Genomic DNA, 25,652 nt, shown 5'->3' with positions numbered 1-25,652 from the left:
TGTATGTATTTGGTAATTGTCGCGTTTTGTCTATAAAAATGCCTTACTCTTCAGGCTCTGTAGATATAATTGTATAAGTGACACAACCGACAAGTAGCTCAACTTTCTGTTCGCACAATACTATCATATTAAACCAGTGATCAAATTCAAATGTATTATTTTCTATACATTTGGTTTGGGGAATGTTGCCGAATATGTGACGTAAGCGCTGAAGCATACATTTGTTATCTACCCGAATCAATCTGAATGAATTTATATAAAAAATGAGCCTGAATTCGTGTTGGAAATTATCTTAATAACACATGGATCAATAAGTCCCGAGACTAAAGCAGAGATGGCGCTCGCAGTAAACCAGTAACCACGTCTTTCTAGAGTACTAACCTTTGCTTGAAACGGGTCAAAATTTTAAGTCGATCCGACCAGAAACAGCTGAGTTATCGAGGTTGGAGTAAAGTCGTTTTGTAGTTTGTTTAAAAAATGAAAAACCGAGTTTCGTGTTTTGATAAAACATTGTTTTTTAATGGGTAAAAACACCGTGCAGCGAAACAATGGATTGAAAAATGTTATCCGGACTCTTGTCCACCAAAAGCAACGATTTGTCGGTGGTTCGCCGAGTTTAAACGTGGTTGTACCGACACAAATGACGCGGAACGCTCGGGTAGACCTGTGGAAGCCGTTACACCGGAAAATGTGAGTGAAATGACAAAAATTATAATGAAAGATCGTAAAGTGAAGCTCCGTGAGATTGCTGAGATGACACAGATATCATATGGAAGTGTATTTACTATCCTTCATGAAAAATTGAGCATGAAAAAGGTTTTTTCCAGATTTAGCCCCCAGTGACTACTGGCTCTTTGCTGATCTTAAAAAAATGCTCCAGGGAAAAAGATTTGGCTCGAATGAGGAGATCATCGCTGAAACTGAAGCTTATTTTGAAGCGAAAGATAAATTTTTTTATGAACATGGTATTGAAAAATTGGAAAAACGTTGGAACCATTGTATCACCCTAAAAGGTGATTATGTTGATGAATAAAAAAAAATTTTGCAAAAAAAATGTTGTTTCCATTGTTAGTCTCGGGACTTATTGATCCATGTGTTAAAATAGTCCTATGAGACTGTGTGAATGAGAAGAGAGAGGCAGATCACGCCACTAGGTGGATTAAACATAGACTTTACGAAGTGAATTCGAAGTACCGTAAACTTTTTTACGAATCTACTTTGTGAAAAAAAGAATTTTTCATAACATAAAAATATGTGCTTTGACGATATTCGTATAGTTTCAGAGAACAATGTTTTAACTCGATTCAAAATCCAAGATGCCGACTACTGGTTAATCGACATTATTTGAAATTTTTTACAATACAAGTATTTACAAGTATTTTCGTAAAGGATTTGATCCGTAGATGCCAGAAAACGATAATTGTGGAAAAATCCTAGATGGCAGCTTGGTACAGCAACTATGAACATATCCTGTAGTTATAAAGGAACGTATAGTTTTAATAATTTTGGTATTTCCTAAATCGGAAACTTCTACGTCAGCAGTATCGCTGTGCACTGTCTCGTTGATGAACTTAAATGGTGACGGGATGAGTTTTCACTCGGTCCTAAGAAATTAAATGTCACAGGCAATTTTTCACTCATGGTTGGAAATGGAAAGGGACATGGTTACCTGATAGTTTAAAACGAAATCTCGATGTATAGTTTTTTTACGAGAGGCTCTCTGTTGGAAAGTCACGCTGGTGTCTATTGCCGTAAAATGAGATTAAAGCAATAGATACTGCATTCTGTTTCAATTAGACATTTGAACGATTATGTGTGGTTTACAGTTAGTTAAAATACATATATTCCCCAGTGTAACAGTGACGTAATTGAGCAGACCGTGACATCAAAAGCGCCGTCTGGTGTAGAATGGGTGTGTAAATGCTCCTAAAATGGATTCATAAATGCCTGCGCATTTAACACAACCACAGTAGCTAATAGAAAAAAGTTCAACCGTTTCTCACTAGAAGCGCTGTTAGTGTTTTGGTATAGTGGGAGATCTAGGTTTATTTGATTTATGCTAAAACTAAGCAACCGAACTTTAGAACCTCTGTGGATATTCTTTATAACATACTATTCGATTTCATACGTGAACACGTAGTATACTCTTTTTTTCTTTACTTAAAATTTTGTAATATGCTAAACACGTCAAATGAAATGCTGATAAATAAACGGATTTTCTCGAATTGTTTTATCGCAAATGGAAATGTGTACATCAAAAATGAAAACTATAAACAGAAAATATGAAGAATTTAATGAAGTTGAAAGGAATTTAAGAACCTATTAGGTTTTGGAATTATTTGATATAGAAATTGGTTATGCACGCTGTTCACGCTATACAATCAAAATGTTTCGATGATATTTTACTTTTTTCAGGGAATATATAACGTGTTTGAATTTTTTATGTATGAAAATAGTATGGCTATAAAAAACAGTCGTTAATTTCATGATAAAAATCGTGAAAAAATATACACATTGAGTGCAGTTAAAGGCAATTCTTGGTGCGATATTATAACGAAGATGATATACCAAAAAATGAACATAACGCATTGAAGATCGATAAAATTTTAGAAGCAATCAAACCTTTCTGTGTCGAACATCGAAATATGTGATGTTCTTGTAGTATGGAGTATGTAGTAAGGCTTTTGTTATGCGTGTAGCCACACGAGTTCAAAGCCATCCAACTATGTCTTTACGAAATGTATGTTGCTACATCATCCTTTCAAGTGAGGATCAGCAAACGTTCATCACAAGTATGCGGAACAAGTACGCACGAGTATATTGCCGTAGGGCTATCCTATCCCATCCAAACGACATGCGTACAGCGAATGGTAATGCCAATGGTGGCTCCTATTAGGTAACGTTTTCAAGTCAAACCTGTGAGTAAGGATTCATTTTGCCACATCGCCCTCCCAAACTTCAGAGATGAAAGGTAAAAATATTCACTGTGGCTCAGTAGGTGGATGAGAAAGGGAGCAACATTTACATAGAAGTGCTCATCCCATAGCTTCTACCCTTTCATCTAAACAGAATGAAAATATTACCGCGGGGACTAATGAAGAACATGTTTCTGTGACTGGGTGCAGTACCTGCTACTCGTTTCTCTTGCACCAGAGTGGTCCAATGTCGTTACTGCTAAAGCTGGCTAAACTGGCTGGTAGGTAGAGCGTAGACAAAAAATCTCCCGTCTCTAGATGAATGGATTCAGTTTTTTGTGAACACTTCATCAAAATGTACCATGTTCTCAACTACACAAGTGCGTATAGTAATATTCTCTGCCTGTCAAATGTGTACATACGTTGGCCTGGAACACAATGAAGCTGCCCAGTTTTGTGTAAAAACCAATCACTGAACAAGTCAATTATGTTACTCAGTATGTAAAGTCTAATTTTTTCAAGCTGCCAGAGACAAGCGAATACTTTCAATAGAGTTGCATTGAAACAGTATATAAAATTAGGTATGAGAAAATATATTTAAAAAAGCCATTCCATCATTTTCGTCCACAAATTCGTGTGATGAATGCCTTTCTCATATACTCACGTAATTGATATAATGATACAAAACACGATATGACGCTTCTAAATAGACTGTTGTTTAAACCTATCGATAATTGTTTGTAAATATCGATAGGTTTAAAAAATATCTCTTTTCAATGGGTTAGGTAATTAATTACACTCTTAATTCGATTTGATCGACTGTATTAAATAACATACTTATCAGGCACTACACATTTTGTCATAAACACACGAAAAGCCGGTTTTCATAGTCATTGTCTACGTTTAAGCTATGCACGAAAAAGACTGCACTCTTTTGTTCCCGTTTCATCCAATCCATTCGCAAAACGAACGACAGTTTATAGTTATAATAATTAAATAACCTCATGCTTCTTTCATGGTAGCCGACTGCCAAGAGATTGACAAGAGAACAAAATACCTGTTTTAATCTACATAGTGGTGTAATGATGCCTTTTTCATATTAATCATACTATTATATATAATACTGTGGTATTCTTCGATTCTTAAAAGAATAACCGAAATCGGTTTGTTTGACAGTCAACTGATAAAAACTATCAATTGGAAAAGATTTGAGGTTGATTTAGACATATTTTAGGGGTTTTCACCCTTTTCAGTGATGGTATAAATATTTTAACACACTTTACCTTATATTTCCGCATCCGGAAGTCGGATCGGAATGAAATTCAGGAATAACGTATGGGACAGGACCTTTCATTTGAATCAAAGTTTGTGAAAATCTGTTTAGCCATCTCCGAGAAAAGTTAGTGTAAAAAAACGTTACATACACATATACACTCACTCACATACATACAGACACATACACACACAGACATTTTGCGTACTCGACGAACTGAGTCGAATGGTATATGACACTCGGCCCTCGGTTTTCACAGTGATTGCATAACCTTTCTATATGAGAAAGGTAAAACTTATAATATTTAAGAATATTACATTTCGTTAGAAATTTATCGATATAGTTCGGGTATCACAAATCAGACGCTTATTATAGATGAGTTGTCAGTTTGTTTTTCTGTATATTTTCGTGTATTAGAATTTTTCTGGATATCGCGTTTTGGGATACGATTGACGATTCAATTGATTCCAAATAGATTGACTACCGTGTTGAGAATTTGAGCGCAAATCGGAATCGTTTCCGGTTACACATTAGCGACTAAATTGTGAGCATCGTTTTCTGGTGTTTACATTATTAGATAATATTATCTGCCAAGATAAATCCTATTCCATGTTGTAAGTCAGTTTAGGGTGCATATTGAGCATGAGTAGTACTCACAAGTCTAATAATGTTTATAGTTATAACACTTCTAAACAATATGCTATCTCACTTTGGCTATCTTAAAATTCAATTAGTTTTTCTTTTTATTTAACTTTGCGTGTTGATCTATAATCTTCTAATTTGGCATAGGACTGTTAAGAAATTTAAGTGTCTGATAGTTATATTCAAAATGAAACGTTGAAATCATATCTTAATAGCGATGAGCATTGTGAACTTATCATAAACCTAGTAGTAGCTTTCAAACGCAGTTACGATTTTTGAAACCGGTTCATACATCTCCGAGAAAATTTAGCGTATTGGAAAAATAAACTGCGATGTATCTGTTACGTCACCAATAAGATTTCATCTTCCGACCAGGAAATATTAACTACAAAACTTTCGGAATTGTCATAGTAGTAAATGCTACTATGAGTCTAAGTTTATTGAAATTCATTGAACGATCTCCAAATGATCTCCAACCGATAGATAAAAAGTGCAGTTCATACCATACCTAATGGTAGCCGGAAGTGTCCACCATTTGGTCTTCGAAATCGTTCAATAAACCAAGAGTTTTTTCAAACGAATTTTCAGTAATTTTCAGTTCGTATAGAGAAAATGAAAAATCGTTGAAGCTGTAAAGAAGTGTCTGGAAAGGACATTCTCATAAGAACTCTGTGGTTGGTCATAAAATTTGAACGATTTTGTTTATTTCTACAAACTATTCGGAATAAATAATTGTGTACCAGAAAATATTCAATAAAGTTGATTCGTATACTTTACTCGGTATAATGATCTATAGTGAAACATTTTCGTATATCATTTATTTTACCCCGACTCAAACATTTTTGGTCGTTCACGCTCTTCCTAATTTAGTATATAAGAGTTTCAAAAGCAATTGGTACGACTCAGTGATGTGTTCTGAATAGTATTTTTTTCCAAATGCGTGCGGAGGTAAATAATATATTCGTGGTTATAACATGTTATCTACCCAATTAGAAACGAACTGAAAAAAAATAAGTGCGAATTTATCCAGATAAGCAATACATCTAGATTCTTTTCACATGTAGCGCAGTTTTAGGCATCTACTTCAATTAAGGTAAAGGTTTTTGCCTTCTTCATGTGAATATTAAAAACTACTCTGATTCGTAAGCCTCATTGGCAACTAATAAAGTTAATGGTCATACAAAATACCTTCGGTAATACCGGTTACAGGTTCCGGAAGCACCGAAACAGCGGTCAAAATTCTCAAAATGAAGCTTACATTGGTCAAAAATGGCTTATCCGATTTTAATGAACATGGATTCAATAGATAGGTCTTATGGTCGCATAGATTCCTTTTCCGGAAATACAGCATGATGAGAGTTGTATGTTTCAAAACGTCATATTTAAAGTATTTTGAAGATTGCCACAGTATAAATAATTACACTAGGTGGATTAGAACAGGCTTTTCCGGTTGTGGATCTTTTCTACAGGTGCACCAAAAAGTTTCTTTCAGATATCGCTTTCCTAGATCTCTTCGAATCTTATCACCGCTTCGAATATCTCAATAAAACAATATAGCTAACAAGTTTAAGATTATTTAAAGCATCAGAATATGAACGATTTAACTCAACTTATGATTTTCAATTTGCGGCTCAGAATTTTTTTTACCTTGGTCAAGCTCACTGACCAAATGAGATTTTAGCACCCGTTGCTTTAATGATCAGTATACATGCAAATGAGTGGCGACTTATAGCGTGCAGACCGGTTGAAACATGCTTTCTCACTCCAATATTTCCCTCCATTATCCTAAAAACAATAAAAATGTAAATGCTATCCAGCATGCGTGAATAAAAACATGAACTGATAACAGCCCATATCGCGAAAATTATCCGCGTCGCCGTTCGCGAGGAAACTGGAAAATTAATTTCGCGGAATATAAATTACCTGCAGTCAAGTTGAAGCATCTCGACCAGGCCAATAGTCTGCGATGGTTGGCCCCAAAACAATAAAAACGGCTACTGCACGCTACTACAGGGGTCCGTTCGATGTATTTATTCATATTAGAGCACGCTATAGTCTCTCTATTGCTGACTTAGTGTATGGTGATCACCATATCTATATAAACTACACGGAAGAGTGAGACAGGATGAGCTGAAAGATCTTTGGCTAACTGTGGTTAATTAACCGCTAAACATTTCTGCATGATAATAATAATACCACTTTAAAAATTAAAACTTATAATTTCATCATTTCCTGGTCTAGTGTTTTGAATAGCTTTTGAAATTATAAACCAACAGCAGACAGTAGCCGGACCTGATATCCGTGGTCGTGTCGCTAATTATTTTATTCTGTCCGAGAATGTTGGCAGCGAGGCACTTGAATTTCAAAAACATTAACGCATAAATAAGTTGCCTCGCGGGGATGCTTCATTTTAGATTCGACCAGCCAACCGTTACTTCAATAAGAGATACTTGTAAAACGGTGCCCTCTGAATAGGATTACTGGGCTAATCTGATATGTTTTCCCATCGCAACTTTATCGTCGTATACCATACAAAAGTCACGCTATTCTAGATGACTGCACACGATTTTGGTCCTTCGCCACAAAAACGTGCGAACCATCATCAACCACTTGAGCTCTATGAAAACATAACAAAATATTATAACCACTTCCCTTGTTTTTCGGTTGACTGGTGAGGGCTCTTTCATTGCCTCGTTTTTGCAGACTTTTGACAGGCAACCAGGAACTTTTTCGAACCCAAAACCTGGCCTGCATTTGATGTAGCTGAACTGTTTTGCATTTTATTTAAAATCATAATGATAATAAACAGCAAATAAAGTGCATCCGAAAGTCTCTCTCGTGCACGCGTTGACGACCGATTTCCGGTTCACACTCGAGAGCATGAGTGGCAGCAGAAATCCTGTTCAAGTTGCCACAACACACACCGTTTCCCACAAACTGGTCTCGTTTTCCCTGATGTTCCCACCGGGGCGGACGCTTTTTCCTGGTGCTCATGTACCGCTCATATGCTTCGGTTGTTTCGGCACAAGCTCATCCTGCGTCGTCGTTGTCTCAGAAGTGGTTTTCATTTATTCTGCATGTGTATGCATTGCACACACCAACCGCAACCACTCCCGTTCCGGATCTTTTACTATTTGAGGTACGTAGAGACACTTGTACTGGCTCACTCTTCCCAATTTCGGGAAAAGCTTCCAATGAGAAAGACATGGGCATTGGTGGTGGCGTCTCACCCGTTTTCAGCCGTCCTTCAGCTCTGTTTGTTTTCTATGCAATTTGCGCTTACGGTATTAAAACTTATTTGCCCTAGCACTTCCGACCTAACCTCCACTGCCACCGCCAGTTGTTTGCTTTGGGACTCGATGGATCGAAGGAATTGTGGGTTTGCTACTACTCGAGCTAGAGCTAGCAACTTGGCACTGGGGGTTGTTTGTGTTGTGGGAGATTTCGTTTGTCAAGTGTCTTGTTTTCAGAGCAAAGATGCAACTTTGCGTGTTTTATAATCGTCGTCATATAACAATAATAACAGTTAAGTTAAGCTCATTTCTCCCCTGTTTCAGTTACTCATGCTTGCAGGAATGTGTAGGAATTTTTTCAAATATTTGCATGAAAATTTATTCAGAATATCCATATAGTGATACTTTTTTAATACTACCAGCAGTATGAAAATAAAATTGATATGATCATTAACTAACAAGAGCTACAAATTAGAATATTTTCACATATAACATATAACAATAAACATTGACATATAACAATAAACATTGACGAACAAAATAGAACAAATAATCAATGATGTGGTTTTCGAAATTATCACGTGCAAATTTCAACACGTTCTTTAAACGTTGTTTTTTTTTAACATGGCACGTAACAACCGTTTGAAAACATGGTGTACCATTCGACTCAGTTCGTTGATATCACAAAACGTCTGTATGTGTGTGTGTGTAACGAAATTAAAGTTCTTTAGATCCCATAAAATCTTTTAATTTCAACTGGGTTTGATCTCCAGTTCCGCAATTACAGGGTGATGAATGGATAATAATTGCATATTCAAAAGTTTGCTTTTGCAAAAGAAGATGTAATGTTGAGGTTATTTCTCAACAGTCAATAAAATCCTCTAGTTCACTGGTCTTGCGAAGGAGGGTACTCTATGAAACGATTAAAAAATGGTAATTTCCATTATTTTTTTAAACAGGAAAAGACAGGTAAATCAATTATTAGTATCTGTAAAAATACGATAAGAAAAACAGTTTAGATAAAAAAAATCAAAAGGGCGGAAGTTGAACTCTGATTCATCCAAGTGACATATTGAAATGATCAGACTTATCTAGAGTGTATATCTATCGATTGAAGCAATAAATTAAAAAAATCATAATCACAAAGACTCATGGTGGATAGACTGGTCCCCGGATTCCGGAAGTACCAGAAATCAATGTATTTTTGTTATTCGTTAACCATTTTCATAAAATGTAGAATCGAAAATTGAGAAAAAAAAAAAGTTATTACTGTCCTTCTTTGATACATTTAATAGCTGCTTTTAAAATTTCCGGGTGACCACAGATTCAGCATTACACTAGCCTTCATTTTATATTGGGTGGGCATTCTGCATACTGTAAATAAGAAACAAAACATTCATTTTTAGAGTATTAGACGCGTCTTACAAAATGCGCCACTTAATTCCAAATGACGATGAAAAAAGAACTTTGTCTGTGATTGTAAATATATCTTCGATAACATTTTATTTGTCACGAAAATAAGTTATGTCCTTATTTTGAGGTTGAATTTCGAATAAAATACCATCTTTTACGCGGCGCGAAATTAATATTTCGGTCACTGCAAAGGTACTAACAGTATACCATCGGTTATGAATATTTACAGATAAAATATAATTCGCTACTTTTATCTTTTTGTTGTCGTGAAATCACACACGTTAACAACTCTAGAGCACTTCTATGACTACAAACTAGAAAATACGGCAACTTTCAGAGCGGCATCTCATCCTACTTTACCCTATATAATAATGAGAGCATCAGGGAATCAATCGAATTAATAACGGGATGAACACATTTATTTCAGAAAATTTTATACGAACCTGACGAATTTTACCTTCTGTGTCAACAGACTTCGCAGCCGATTCAGAGTGTACAGAACCATTGCATGGCTAGTGCTACGATTCTACTGACACTACGAATTCTTCCAGGTCGGGACTCGAACATACGACAACTGGTTTGTAAGACCAGCGCCCTATGCATTGAACCGCCAACCCTAGACATTTCTAGACGGATATTTCTGAAACTCTTACGGAATAATTTAACACATATTAGTTATATCTAGACAAAGTTGTTTTAGTCAACCTCCAGTTGATGGTACCGGTGGGTCAGGGTCATTTCACCGAAAGCCGTTCCGCCGGAAAACCATTTCGCAGGAAGGGTCACCGAAAAAGTAATATTGCGGAATATTTCAATTCTCTTAAAATCGTAATTCGAATTGATTTAAAATAAAGACAAATGAAAGATGATAGCGTTAACGCCTGTTTTCTTTGACCTACAATTGTACTTCTGAAATATCTCACATTTAAAATAACAGATAAATTCATTTTCCCGCGTTAACACGTTGACTGCCACGACCATTCGTTTCCGAACGGAATATACGAGTTATCTCGTAGTTTGGCAGTCAACGTGTTAAATCCCGAAATACTACTCTCTTGAATAAAGATTGATTCATGATCCTCCGAACGGAGTTCCCAAGAAAACTTGTTGACTTTATCAGCTACTGATTTGATGCGCTTATTAGCTACTAAGCTTCGAATCATTTGCATTGGTGTATCTATCAGCCAAATGTTTGTGATATTTTTCGTTTACTGAGTGCAAACGGGAAAATATCTAATGCCACATCGTTCTGGTTCGTGTGCTGTCCGACCTCGCTACCACTTGTTTGGACCTAACTAAAGCAAAGAAACCTAGCTTTGAGTAAACCGGACAAACGAGGCGGTTACAGGTTTGTATGCGAGAGACTGCCGCTTCCGACTCTCGGCGAAATGACCTATTCGGTGAAATGGCTTTCGGCGAAACGACTTTCGGCGAAATGGCTTTCGGTGAAATGGCTTTCGGTGAAATGGCTTTCGGTGAAATGGCTTTCGGTGAAATGACCCGCTCCTTATACCGATCGCTATGTATGGCTTACTGAATTCGTCTGCCACACAAAATATTGTTAGGCAAATTATTCTCTGGAACATTCAGGTTTTACTAATCACTTGCGGTAAGTTCGGCCCGCTTCGGATGTCGTACTAACTGTGCCAATAAACAAAAATAAGCGATGTGGTCTATTTCAAACTATAAACTTGCGTGTTCATCTATGTCTGGAATCTTTGAAACACATAGGTAAAGCTATAATTAATTGACGCAGTGTCAAACAATAATTGTGCTTCGATTGGCTTATCAGGGGGTCTGATCTACACATGTCTTAGGTAAACCATCGTGACGAGGCACAATGCATTAACACCGAAGATCAGCCTATCAAGGTATTTCAGAATCGTCGACTTGGCTTGATGAAGGCTAGATGTTGCAACAACCGCGAGGCACCATCGGAGATGATGGTGTCAAAAGTTATTTCCCCTGTTCCTGCAATAGAAAACAAAACGTTTTCGTCCGCCCAGACCACTGTGACCTCGTGATGGAATGTTGGGTTTGGCGAGTGAAGAAATGATTAGATTCATTGGATGATTAGTAACAGCGGGAACTCCCGCGAAGGCTTCATTCATGATTAGTCAGTCGATCGTCGTAAATCCACAAGAGCCACAAGATAGAAAGCATCGGTCTCGTAGGAAATGTTTTCAAAAGGTAAAACTATCGAAATATGCATAGCAACAATTATGAAAATTCAATTTAACTAAGATGAGTGTGCAATTTCGGTACATTCTGAAGGAGTAGCAAAGCAACTAACTTCCAGCGATTGGTTTTCTGATTCGGATGATAAATTGATTTTGAGCAGTTCTTGTTACGAAACATATTACCATTCGTCTATAAAAGTCGTTTGATTGATAATGTTGAAAAGAAAACGAATTTGGAAGTTTCCCAACTGTTTGATCCATATATGACATTGTATTCAATTCAAGTGATGCTATCAAATAATCAAACTCTTGAAAAGTTATTAATTACAGCGATGATCGATGTACTGATTAGCATATCTGATCATTGGTAACTGACAGCAGCTTGGGAGGTCATTCGGTGCTCAATCTGGTAGGTCTTTAACTGTAGTTCCAATGTGTGAACGATTTCTAAAACAAATCAAATTATATGGTTTCCAATTGACAGTGTCGTTCATGAGTTAATACTAAAGCTGTGTACTCATGAATTTCATTTCGCACAATTGACTCAACCTCAGTGAATAAATTAAACCGAAATAATTGTAATCTCTTTCGTAATGCGATTGGGACAATGCAGGTTGCTCACCAGGCATTGGTAATAATTTATAGGTTTTTTCTTTCATTTATATATTGCCTACGACCCGTGAGACAGCGGCAACGGAACGCCACCATAGAATCGAATCGATCGATACAGTGAGTGTGCGGAAATATTTTGCCTAGTCATCGTTGAAATAACACTATGTCAAAATGTCATTTTCTCGCCGGGAGACAAGCATTTGGGAAACTTCATGTTCGATAAAAAGTGATGCTTCCCCCCACCAACCGGCTATTGTTGAGCTTTTCAACACGCGTGTAGTTCGTCCAATCTCAACAATCGCAATAGTCTGGGATAGTCAAGTTTTGGTGTTCGTGCATGTTGCTTACTTGAAATGATTGCATCAGTAAAACCGCTTCATGGGAGGTTCAAAATGGGAAAAGAGTTGGTATCTGTAAAATACTATACATTGAAATAACTATTTCTAAGTACAGTGTTTATATTTTGTTTTTTTTTTGTTCTTACAAAAGTGTGGTTTTTTAACTAGGTTGGTGGTTCAAAGCATCAACCAAGATCGATCTTAAAAGAGAGTTGACATATGCTCGACTCTTCACCCGGAAGGCTTTATACTTTAAAAAATGACTTGATACAGTTGAAAACTCGTAAATAGGCATCTAGTTTATAAAAATCAGTTTTTCATTTAAACTTTTTTTACACTATATTTACAGAAATGGTTTGTACAACCTTATGACATTTTTTTTAATAGTTATGGATAGTTTTATAACAAATGGTCATATTCCGTACTTCATTATTTCAGAAGGTTTCAAAAAGTTGCAGGTCAAACCACCCTAGTTTAAAAGTACTTTTTTGCGATTTTCTTCAAAAAAAGCATACAATATTAAAATATATTTTGGATATTTAATTGAATAGGAACGCTTTTCAATTTATTACGAAGAAGAATAAAAAATGCACATTATTTTTTATTCAAATAAATCTGCAGAATTGGATTCTTTATCCTAAAAAGATTTTTATTTTCTTAACATAGTACAAAGCATTTCGTCAATGATAATACGTAGGGATAGTGTGCCAACAGTAATTTCATTAGTAGAGTTACCTTGTTATTTTGCCGATTACTCGACTTTCAATCAACTGATTGTAATCAAATCGGATATAATATCTTCGCTTCGGCTCTAGGAAGTAATACTGCAGAAAAAATAGTTCGAAAATTGTTCAATATCACTTTTATAACGACCCGAAAACTCGAAGTGAATGCACCTATTTTCATTTCATCGTTAAGGTAAATCTATCGAACAGAGAGAGCAGATTTCATGCTGGAGCTGTTAACCTATATCAATGTCGAAACGTCGAGCAGTACGATGATTAAAATTGTTTGAAAGCAGTTTTTTTAATCTAATCTAATGTTGTAGCGCTACGAAATTTTCAGGGGTCCACTAGTTTTTTAAAGTATTACTTGGAAAGACGCAAAACCAAGTACTTCCTTTACTAGGTATACATCTAATTAATTGATAGTCGGATGAGACCATCCTTTTCTGCCTTTATATTCTTTATATTCTAGATACACACACAGCATGACCTTTCGACCATTCGAATTGGCCTTGCCGTCGATGTTGATGCTTCACCTGGTTTCCCATATATTTGACATTTTTCGTCACCAGTCACAATACAATGCAGAAAAGACTCTTTGTTGTACCGTTAAAGCAGCGTTTCATATGTAACTTTTCGGCGCTCCATCTGTCTCTCGGTCAGTTTATGCGGAACTTATTTTTCACACTTTTCCGTGGTTTGTAGACGTTTGGAAATTGCTTGCTGTTGAACTTCATTTCATCTATTAATGCTGGCGAATCGGCATCATCAAACAGCTTTCGCTTGCCGGAACGTGCGACGTCAGTAACGACGAAGATTCCTTTGAATTGTTTGAAACCGTGTTCCATATCCAGCGCACCGACACTTTTTTAAATTGAACTTAAAAAGCACTGCATGGTGCATATGCTCAAAATTTGGCTCAAAAGCAGACATCTTTCACGCACGATAAAAACTGATTGAATGAACTTTTTTGAAAAATGTCAACACAGCTTCGACTATTGATACAACGCAATGAGATGACACTGGTGATTTACCAAAGACAACACAAAGCTTAGAATGCCATTTATCGAAAAAATCCTGAAATATTCCTATTATCGGTTAAAAATAACTTATGAGCTACTAGTTACCGAGGAATTCTCTGTATCATCACAAGTCTGTATTAAATGTACAAAACGACGAATGTAACAATGAGAGATTCTCTTTGTTTACTTTCTCTTTCGATTATTGTTAAATATTCCTGCTTTCGGTAATGTCTTCAGTGAAGCTTGCTTCAGATAGAATTGGAACAAAGACAATTGCCTGTATTTCAGTTATTTATTATTGAATTCAAGATCTTTTTTTATACAAATGTAGCGTTTTTGTCACACTTTTAAGAAAAAATACGGATAAAATTATTCGTCACGGTTTTGAAGGAGGTTTTTCGGAACAAACTGGACCCCTTTCTCTGCATACCATTCTTGAACGACTTTGCTGTAATGACAGCTTGCCAAATCTGGCCAAAACATTACGGGATGGTCGTGGGATCGAATGAACGGCAAAATTCGTTTTTGGAGAAACTCTTTTTGGTATAGTTCCGATGTCATTGTCTTATTTGTAACGAAAACTTTCGTTTTTTTGCCACTGCAGCAAATGCCCTGCCAAATCAATAATTTCCTTGCAAATTTGTCGGCAAAAACAAATTAAAATTCGGCTGGAACATCCCCCCGAGCCATTGTCAAGTAAAATTTTTGACCTGGGATTTACCCGAAGTCAGCCTTGACATAGGTTTCATCGTCCATCAGAAGACATCCGTCGAACTTGGTCAGCACCTGGTCATATAGTTTCCGAGCACGAATTTTGACCACACTATTCTGTTTTATGGTCCGATTTGGCTGTTTGATAGCTCGATACGACTTGATTCCTTCCCGGAGTCGAGTTCTCCTCACGGTACTATGGGCAGCACCGAATTTTCTGGCCAAATCACGGTTCGACAGATTAGGATTCCTCTTAATCGTCTTCAAAATCTTACCACGCAGTTTCCGGTCGACAGTTCCATTCCGACAATTGGCTTGAGGCTTCCGAATCGTCGTCAATGTTTCCTTGTACCGTTTGATAACGCGCCATACGGTAATTCTGGGCAATTTCAGCTGTTTAACTAGCCTAGATGCAAACCACAATGGATTTTCCAAATAACTGTGCACAATTTTTTCCCTTCTTTCGGCTTCCATGTTGATTGTTTACAAACTACAGTCGATTTGCGGAATGTCAAAAATCATACGTGAAGCTGACAAAATTCCCGACACGTGGGCGCTAAGAACTTCCAAATCCGTCCATCAGGAGCGCAACAATATGACCAAAAGTTTGTTCCAATTCTAAATGAAGCTCTACAGATTAAAAGATGATAGCTTTGTTATTATCATCAGTAAATAATTGGAGGGAAGGATTGCTAAGAGTACCGTAATAATCAAAAGAGAAAGTAAACAAAGAAAAGTCCCAGAAAGTATGGACGCAACCAAAAACCGCTGCCATTTCGCAATGGTTCAGAATCTGTCAATTCTTATGGATGCGTCCTGTTGTTTACACTCTTCTCTAACCACTTGTGCAGTTGTTTATTTGTTTTCATTAGTTTGTTTCGAAATGCGTTGAACAACGTTGAAAAATTGTGTACAAATGGTGCACTGAACGCGGACTGTCACTGAGAAAGATAGCAAAAATAGAAGGAGTAAGTGAAAAAGCGAAATGCAATCAGGAAGTGCGGTGAGGATACCACCTTTGAGGATAAACCGAAAACGTGTCGAAAAAAAGGTCCTGCTAACCCTCAGTTGGATAAACGTATACTGAAGGCGTTCGAGCAAAAGAAGGAGGTTTCAGTTCGGGATGTGGCCAAAAAAGTGGGCACTTCAAAGTCAAATATTCTTCGTGCTAAAGAACGTTTGAATCCTCGAACCTATAAGAAGCAGAAACAACCAAAACGTAGTCCGAAACAAGAAGCATCGATCAGGCCCGACTCATTAGCATGTTCTATGAAGGGTCGCGAAAGTAGTAATTTGCGATGCGATTATAGAAACAACTTTTGGAACTATACTTTTCCAAGTGATATTGACAAATAGTTTCATCCTTACAATTACATATTACACCCAAGAGTAAAGTTTCAATGTTATATCAATTCATTTAACTCGCACGTTGAAACGGTCAAATAAAATAGCCGTAAAGCAACACGAACAAAATTAGAAATATTATGCTAGAACAAATTGAAAGCAAATTTCGTACAACTATTTCAGGCATTTTCCTCTACCACACACTTGTTGAAAACATTTTTTTTTATTCTCTCAAAGAAAAAACTATGTCGTCGAATTTCGTGTTGTTCGAAATTGCCACACAAGTGTTAAAGTGTCATTTGATGGATGCTGCCGGAGACTTGAACAAATATTTCTAAATTTTTAAATAGATCCTCGTCGAAAATGGACTCGGGCAAGCATAGCGAAGGAAAAACGACTCTAAAACGAACAATTTTTCACTGAAAATTCAACGCCCAACAAACAGGGAATAGATCGAGCTACAGCAAACGGGGGAGATATTAAGGACCAGTAGCAACGTTTCGAAAAAATAAAGACCTTCCGAAAGCCGTGCTGTAATATGAAGCGTAGCCAAGTCGCTACAAATGACATAATTTCCTCCAACCATTGACAGACTCGTGTCAATTGTTGTTTATTTTTGGCGGCACTCTAACATCATGAAATGGGACTATAATTCATAGGATTTTGTCACGAATCACACGGATGTTTGTGGACTCTTGGATCTAAATATAGTGCTCTTGTAAGTTTACATTCATCAAAAAGGCATTCAAGTGTGAGAAATAAAATCCCAGCTGCTGTGGAGTTTTCTTGAACTTTTTGATCCGAAGCTGACATGCTGACATGAACTTGGCTGCCTTTCGAACTTTGTACTCTCTGTAGCATATCGTAAGCAATGTTAAACTCGAATTTTTCAGGCTGACGGGATTTTATGATAAACATAAGACAAAGATGCATTTATGAAGTTAAAATGAAATACGAAAACTCATACTGCAACAGTTTATTTATCTTATGAGATGCTTTACATTGGAAAAGCACATTAGGTTAAATTTAAGAGATCGAAATACTTTAATTGTAATTAAAAATCATAACACGGCCATAGTACCACCTGTTAATTTTTGAAGACAAGTTCCAGATGAAGAATGATCAATCGACTATAAATTTGTGAGAGAGAGAGAGAGAGAGAGAACTACTATGATTCGTTTGCGTTCGAATTTTCCCTTGAAGTGGTAATTCATACGTGGATTGTCGGTCGTCGAAAAAGTAACATTCTATATCCATCTAGTTGTTTAAAGTGTCAAACGTTATGAAATAATCCGTTTTTCTCAAAGTCGAAGGGTATTTTCTCCGATATCAATCAATCTTACAATTTGTTTAAAATTTATTACGTAACGAAGAATAAATTTATGTTTATAATTAATTTGTTGCGTTTTCATCATATAAGAAAAACTTTCTGAACATTAATTTTATTTTACATGTTCTTTCACATGTTTTCAATTTTGGTTGCATTACACAAACTGAAGGCATTCGGAGATTCCCATTTTCCTTACAAAACAAGAGTTTCTTGAGTTTCCAGTTCTAAAATAATCATCAAGTTCAAGGTGATTTTTATTGTGATGTAGATGGGAAGTTTATTTAAAATCGATTAGTACTCAACAGAGCTAAAAAAACCCGACAATCCAAAATTATCGGTGAACAAAAACTTTACCTTAAAAATCAATAGTGTTTTCTTCATCACAAGTGATTTTAGCAAAAAAAAACCTGTTTCAATCCACCTAGTGGTGTAAAGATGCATTTCTCATCACTATTTCATTAGAATTGATGCAAGTACTGATGGAGTTTTTGATAAACTATTTCCAGACCCGGGATTCGGAAACCGCGACAGTCGTAAAAAGTTTTTACGGCCATCAAATAGCCAAGCCTAAAAGTTCTAATAGTTTCAAAATCTATACCAAATTGAACGAAGCACGCTGTGTGCTTCGTTCGTAAATTCTGAAAGGCGGTTTGAAAGTTTTGACACTCATCGCCCTATAATTTCGGAAGCGGTAGTCGGATCTGGATGAAATGGCACGGTATATTTTAAGACAATGAGAGCTTTAAATTGAATCGAGATTTGTGAAAAACGGATTAACCGTTACTAAGAAATCGAAGTGAGTTTCGTTTTTACAACATTGCTTCACTATTATCGGTGCTTTCACTAGTAGTCTCAAAGTTGATTTATATAACCACCAAGTAACAAGATCTGCCAACTAGATGAATTTATCTGCGAGTTTTATAAAAATTTGCACCTCATTCCATAATCACTTGTGAAACTCATGAAGTTGAAATTTTTTCACTTATTGCGCTGTGATACCGTAACCAGAAGTCGCATCCGGATCGACTTTTGGGAGCCTTAATTAAGAGTTTCAAGACCTTTTATTTATTATCTCTGAGAAAAGTAAGTAGCAATTTTTTTCTATTTTTTGTACATATCACCTTGTAATTCCGCAACAGGAAGTTGGATCGGGAAAAAATTCAATAGCAGCTGATGAGAGATTGATATAAGTTCCATTTGAAAATCTTTGATCACGATATCCGGTATCAAAAGAGCCAACTAAATTTGTATGTCCATAAACTAACAAGACCCATAATGATTTAAATGATAAGTTTAAAAGTAATATGCATCGTTATTTTGAATCGAGGCACCACTAGCACGCCTCTAGTGTTGGAAATCTAACATCTTTGAAAGTGGTTTGCTAACATTACTATACAGAATAGCTGGTGCAAGTTTGATCAAAAGTAGTCGATTGTGTTGAGAAATTACATCAAATGAAATTCGAAAGAAGACAAAAAAACTATGCACAAACATCTGAACAACCCAAAGTAGTCTGGTTACAAGCTGGTTAAAATGTGTACAGGCCATGAACTCTGGATGGCAAATCGATTCAGCGTATATGGATCTTAAAGCGGTATTTGATCGAGTAGATCATAAAATACTCCTGTCCAAGCTTCAACTACTGGGTGTGGAGTGGTTCAGATCGTATCTGACAAACCATTATGCACGGGTTAAAATCGGTTCTTCAACATCATAAATTTTCTCCAGTTTTTCTAGAGTTCCGCAAGGCATCAATCTTGGTCCGTTGCTGTTTTCGCTTTTCATGAACGACATTTCACTGCTGTTATCATCGGAATCCAGATAATTTTATGCGGACGATGCGAAAATTTTGAAGGTTATCAGGCGTCTCACGGACTGTCTTGAACTACAACGTATCAGGAAACAGGAATCAGAACTAGTTGGCTCAAGTGGCACGTTCCGCTACATATTTGGAGATTTATGCCTTGCCGTAGCATCACATCAATTTCCTGATGGGAAGGAAAGGATAAAAGGAACATGGAAGGGAATTGTGAAGTGGGTGAGGTGGGAAAACAGCACAAAACATAAACAAAAAAAAAAGGGTTCGGCATTCCCGAAAGAATGCTGAAAGATGTGCAGGTGCGACACCATTCTGCATTTTCGGATGAATGCAGAACGATTCGCAGTATGTACGAGTAGAAGTAAATTCGGCACCCCATAAAGGATGCCAAACAATCTGCTAAAACCAATTTAAGGTCAATATAGAAAGGATTCATTCATCTAGGAAGAACGATGGACCTCTCTGACTATACCTTACCACAATGGGTGCGAAACGATAGAATATCCTTTAATTTTAGTTCCGCAAACACAGACTCAACCATGTAGGAGAACCAAGAACCCGGATACGTAGATGCGTCAATGCGGGACAGTTACATATCAGATGATATGAAGTACCGTAATCGCATTCACACAAATCACACGCTGAATAGTAGCCATGTGATAATTGAGTTTGCAATGTTCAGTCAGAGCTCTGACCAGAATACTACAATGATGCTTGGGAAAATGCAGTAGACACTTTGACATTTCCAAATTCTGGTAAAAATGTTTTTGTCTGAGCGCAAGTTTGCAAGCTGCACCAGTTGCTGGCATGTTTGGATGCAGCTCAAGAACGAATCTTGTGCTTTATCCAACTAGTTGAAAGTGGTAAAGCTGGTTCATTCGTTGCACCAGCTCCAACCAATTCATCAACCCATTCATTTCCAGTAATACCAGAATGGCTAGGTACACATAAGAAGTAAACAGCATTTGAAATGCTGAGGCCTTCAATTTGAGTTCGACATGCGATCACTAGATTCGACCGTGAGTCATTCGAACTGAGTACTTTTAAAGCTGCATGACTGTCGGAACAAAAATAATTCCATTTACCACAGATTCTCTGCTGAACTGCCGATTGTATTCCACACAAAATTGCGTAGATTTCTGCATGGAACACAGTATAGTATCTACCAAGTAAATGAGACTGTTCTAGCCTCATTTCACGACAGTAGACACCAGCACCAGTATGACCAATCAACAGATAACCGTCTGTATAAAAAACTATGTATTCATCAAGTTGGCGTTCCATTCCACCATTCCTCACGAAGAGGATAGCTCACATTGAATGTTTTGAAAGGAAAAGTGCATGTGAGAGTTAGGTCACTAGGAGCGAGTAAATAATCATTCCACGTAACCATTTGAGACCACAAGCGAGTGTGGCTAGTAGCATAGTCTATAGGGTTACTGTTCCAAAGCACTGTAAACTTTAGACGGTATGCACAATATAATGCTTCTTGTTTTAGGAACACATGTAGTGGTTTAATACACAGTAGCGCCTCTAGAGACGCAGTAGGAGTTGTCGTGTATGCTCCTGTCATCGCCATTAGGACCCTGCTTTGGAGATGATTTAGATTTGACTGAATTGTAGCAACTTCTCCTTTCTGCCACTATACAAGACATCCATAGTTGTGTAGATCCAATGAATGTATTTGGATTTGGTTAAATGATAAAACGATATATCTGGGTCTGGGCCGTAAGCCATGCAAGCTCTTTTAATCCTGATGTCAATGTAGAGCAGACCAATTTAGTTTTGAATCAAGAATAACCCCGTAGGATTTAACTTGATCAACCACAATAACCTCTAAACCGAAGAACTGTAACGGACGAGCTCCTGTGATTATCCTACGATGAGTGAAAAGCACCATTGATGTTTTGCAGGGATTTACAGATAATGCAAAGGCTTTTCCAACCACTTCGCTCAGACGATCGAAGAGCCCTTCGAGCCGACATGAATGCCTCCGACCCATCTCTGTGTCGGTGGTTCCAAGCTCTTCTGCATGGTTTCCTTAGACGGTTCTAATTCATCATTCCACCAAGGAGCTCCTCTAGTAGCTGGTACAATCCGAAGTGGACAAGCTTTTTCATATGCTGCAACTATGAGTGAGTTCGCCAAGCCTCTTCATAGAGGTCACAGTTTGTGGATTCGGGATAACGATATGTGACATCATCAAATTTAATGTTATGTTAACGTTACAAAATATGTCAAATGAAGTTATACAAATATACAAATATACTTTAAAAGAAAAACTAAGCTTTTTTTAATTATACTGTCTTGTTCATTGAAAAATTAATGCATTCCAATTTAATTTTACTACGATCATAGCTTCAAATTAGATTTTTGATTCAACTGATTACAGACGTTTTTGGCAGCGTCGCTCTTAACGACGATTCGAAATGTTTAACTCATCACCATGAAATTTTGTATTGTATCTGAGTTTGTGCAAATTGGTTAAACTATCTCTTAAAAAATCTTCGGAACCGGAATCTGGGACCCAAAGACGGTTCTAATGGCCACCAACTAAACTGACTTGCAAATTGGAAACAAATTCAAAAGATTTTTTTACGTTTTTAGCATGGTGGTTTTAAATGATGATTTGAAATTTGCTTGGAATTCTGGAACCGAAAGTCGGATCCGAATAAAATGTCATAGCAACATATGGAATCATGTGAAGCGCTTTTCCAAAATTTATCCTTTGGAAGAGTGATGATTTTTTGATATTGAATATCTTTTGTAGTATCTAACGTATCAAGATAATTTTTGCTGCATGCCAACGGACTTATGATCAGCAATTTATTATGATTTTTAGTTATATGACATAACCACAGATATTTCAAAGTCGAAGTTTTCTGAAATGTATGGTGTCAAATAGTGTCAAAAAGAAAAACTTATGAAGGGTGTTAGTCTTTCTCGTACCCGCAACGACGGTACATATTTAAGTAATAAGCAACATTTCATTTTTGCGTTACCTACCGAGTAAAATATCTCATTACATTGTGTGTATTGGTTTGGTGACTTCAGGATACAATGATACAGGATGCAATGATTCTGTACGCTATGAATCGGCAGCGAAATCTGTCGAAGCATAAAGGTAAAATTTCACAAAAGGACTTTGCGTTTTGTCAGATACTTTATTGTTCCCGGCGAACGACCAAAATTAGGTTAAAGCCGGGTATAAATAAACGATATAAAATAAAATACTTTATTGTTAAATTAGAGGATTTTTTTCGAATTCACGTCAATTCGGTTATTTCTCTGACTTTACCCACCCGTATTTGTATTCGATTATTATTATTAAATTAATTGACAAATATTGGAAGTCCGTAAATTTTAGTTTTTAAATTTTTCTCAGTGCTTCTTTGTGTCATATTTGTTTTCGTCATTTTCAAAAATAGTCTGATTCTTTGCATCGTTACCTATCTACTGCAAATTTCGATCGTATAAGTTCCTTAATAACTTCGAATTCGATTCTGATACCGATATGGTACAGATAGATTTTTGCGCCGAATACAGATTTTTGGAAAAATGACCTGGCAACGCTGATACCGAGACGCTTTGCACGATGGTAAATAAACAGATGGCGAAATTTTTCTACGTGTGAGTTCGGCTGTCATTTTTTTAGAAAACCAGAAGATATGGGGAAGACAAGTGTAAACATCGAGCGTTACAGGATCATCCATCGAGTCACATCCAGTTGCTATAACCGAGAACAAAACTTTATTTCATTTATACCAAGACTGGAATACTTGATACACCTCGTATTAGCTCTGAAAAGAATTTTGAACCATGTTTTGTTCCGATGTTTACTTGCGTGGATCCCGGCGCCATACCTAATTTCGTGAAAAAATTACAAACACAGCCAAAACCGCCCTATCTTGTCACCAGTGTTATTTCTGAATCATGGACGTTCATAGCCGTGCAGATTAAAATAAAGTGTTTGTTATAATTTTCCACTATTGTACTAATAATTCATCTTATCTTTTGCAATTCCATCTCTGGAAATTTTTTTACACAAGGAAGCCCTGTCTTAATCCACCCTGGTTTTAAGATGCCTCACATTTTTTAATATACTACTATGGGATTTAAGTTTATTTGGGCATAAACTAGGATTATCTTTTGACAGTTTTGAGCCAAGTTTAGAAAAATTAAAAATTTTTTTGTCGTTCTTCTAAATGACAGGTGGCTATTTCATACACACTTCACCTTGTAATGCCGGATCCGGACAAAATTCTATATCAAGTTAACGTAGAGACGGGACTCGAGCCCATGAAATCGTTTTGCCAATTAAATTACGCCGCTTGTGAAACACACAAGGAACAGTCTGATTGAACCAGAAGAACCGAACATGTTCAGCTGTGCTCGAGCGCCACGCTGTTCGTCTATAGTCATATGTCTAGCACTTTTTTGAATTTTTTTTTCAAAAACTTTTGAGTTTATGAATTTAAAAATATGCAACCTTTTATTCAACCTGAATTCTTTGTATATTTGAAAAAAAATGCAAAATTTAAAAAAAATTTAAAAAGACTACTAAAAAGAAGATACACGAATTCAACTGTTCTGTCACTTACCTTGTCCGGTTTCTTCTTTCCAATAGGTGAGGGAATCTTCGCTTCTTCTTCGGAAGCGAAACGATTAAATTTCATCATTTTCTCCTTAACACTCAATTTATTTTCTTCTTGCTGTTCTGCACAAGGATCAACAGCATTTTTATTATCAACTTCACTATGGACATTGTTTTCTTTATTCGATTCTGGTTGTACTTCACTCACAACAAACGAACTTTTGATCAGACCAGGATTTTTTTCCTCCACAGAACTGTGTCTAGATCCGGAATAATCGACGGTGGAACGCTTTCTTGGCGGTATCGCTGGTGCAAGTTCTTCCTGTGTGTCAAAACGATACAACTCCACACTGGCCTTTCTGGACACTTCGGACAGATAACGTGAGTCACTACTGTCACTTCGCATCAGTACAGGGCCGATTTTACGCGATTCAATCGAACTCATTACTTCACTACCGAAACTATATTCGGAACCACTACGACCGGCATCGGAACTGTTTTTACGTGACAAAGCAATACTACCGCGAGGACTTTCCTGATATAGATGTATGTTGCTGATTTCCGAAACATCAGGTGGTGGACGATAAGGCGGAGGAACTTTAAATGGAGAACTCTCGCCATCGGAAGGAACCACTGTTAGAGAACGTGCACCCGGACTCATCGGGTAGCTGGTATTAAACGAATCTTCTGATGGACACTCGGTGACATACTTTTTACGTAAAATCAAGTACTTTTCATTACCTTCATTTTTTATTGACGCTAGCGTGTTGACGTAGATCTTAAAAAGTTTTCTCGCTTCCTCTGAAATGAAAAGAAATTGTTGCACCAGATTAATTATTTTTGTCCACGAGGTATCAAATTTCAATTCAGCAAGCAAAATGATTCGATTCAGGTGAATCAACAAGTAGCAGTACGCTGTGTCAGTCATGATGTAAACAGAACGGAAACTTTAAATTTTACTTACCTTGCGTTTCTTTATTGGTTAGAAAGGTACGAAAATGTTTTACCAGTGCATGATTTGTCACTTTACAGTTGTTTTTCAACATAAAATTGCGGATTTCAGTTAAAGAAAGCTCTTGAGGTACCGAATCCATGTTTACGTCCTAAACGAACCAAAACAAAACAAACCTATCTCCAGTTAAAACGTCAGCGGTCTAAGCGTATGGAAACACAAACCGGATGATTTTGACGTTTCTCCTCGTATTGCTGCTTTGTGCGATGCTTCGTTTGCACAGGGTGACTTTGCAGTGCTGGCGATGTGTTTGCCTGCGGCATTGAAGAACTTGTTTGCAGCGGCATCGAAAATGTGCGCAAGTTTTGCCAGCAGTTATGTTGTATTGGCAGCGGAGAAAATTGATTTTGCTCTTTTCAACAAAGCCTGTTTTCCTAAAATTGTAAACGGAAACAAAATTTACAATCGCTGACTATAATTAATTGCTGTATCCATTAAACGCGTATAGTATGATTTATATAAAATAAAGTTTCAATAGAACCCGATATT

The 25,652-nt window shown here is 36.8% G+C and overlaps 1 protein-coding gene across 1 annotated transcript in view; it reads right to left on the bottom strand.

Moving 5' to 3' along the window:
* The window catches only part of LOC131434068 (uncharacterized), a 225,664-nt gene extending 200,366 nt beyond the window's left edge, over nt 1-25,298 (bottom strand). The window contains exons 1-2 of the mRNA XM_058600718.1: nt 25,116-25,298; nt 24,159-24,952 (exon numbers count right to left, since the gene is read on the bottom strand). Coding sequence (XP_058456701.1) covers nt 24,159-24,952; nt 25,116-25,245 — 924 coding nt within the window. The 5' untranslated portion in view covers nt 25,246-25,298. The remainder of the gene's footprint in view (nt 1-24,158; nt 24,953-25,115) is intronic.
* Between the last annotated feature and the right edge of the window lie 354 nt (nt 25,299-25,652).

The sequence above is a fragment of the Malaya genurostris genome, chromosome 3 (genome assembly GCF_030247185.1).
Source record: "Malaya genurostris strain Urasoe2022 chromosome 3, Malgen_1.1, whole genome shotgun sequence".
Taxonomy (NCBI): domain Eukaryota; kingdom Metazoa; phylum Arthropoda; class Insecta; order Diptera; family Culicidae; genus Malaya; species Malaya genurostris.
Note: the sequence above shows the minus strand (reverse complement) of the source record. Positions and strands in the feature narration are given on the sequence as shown.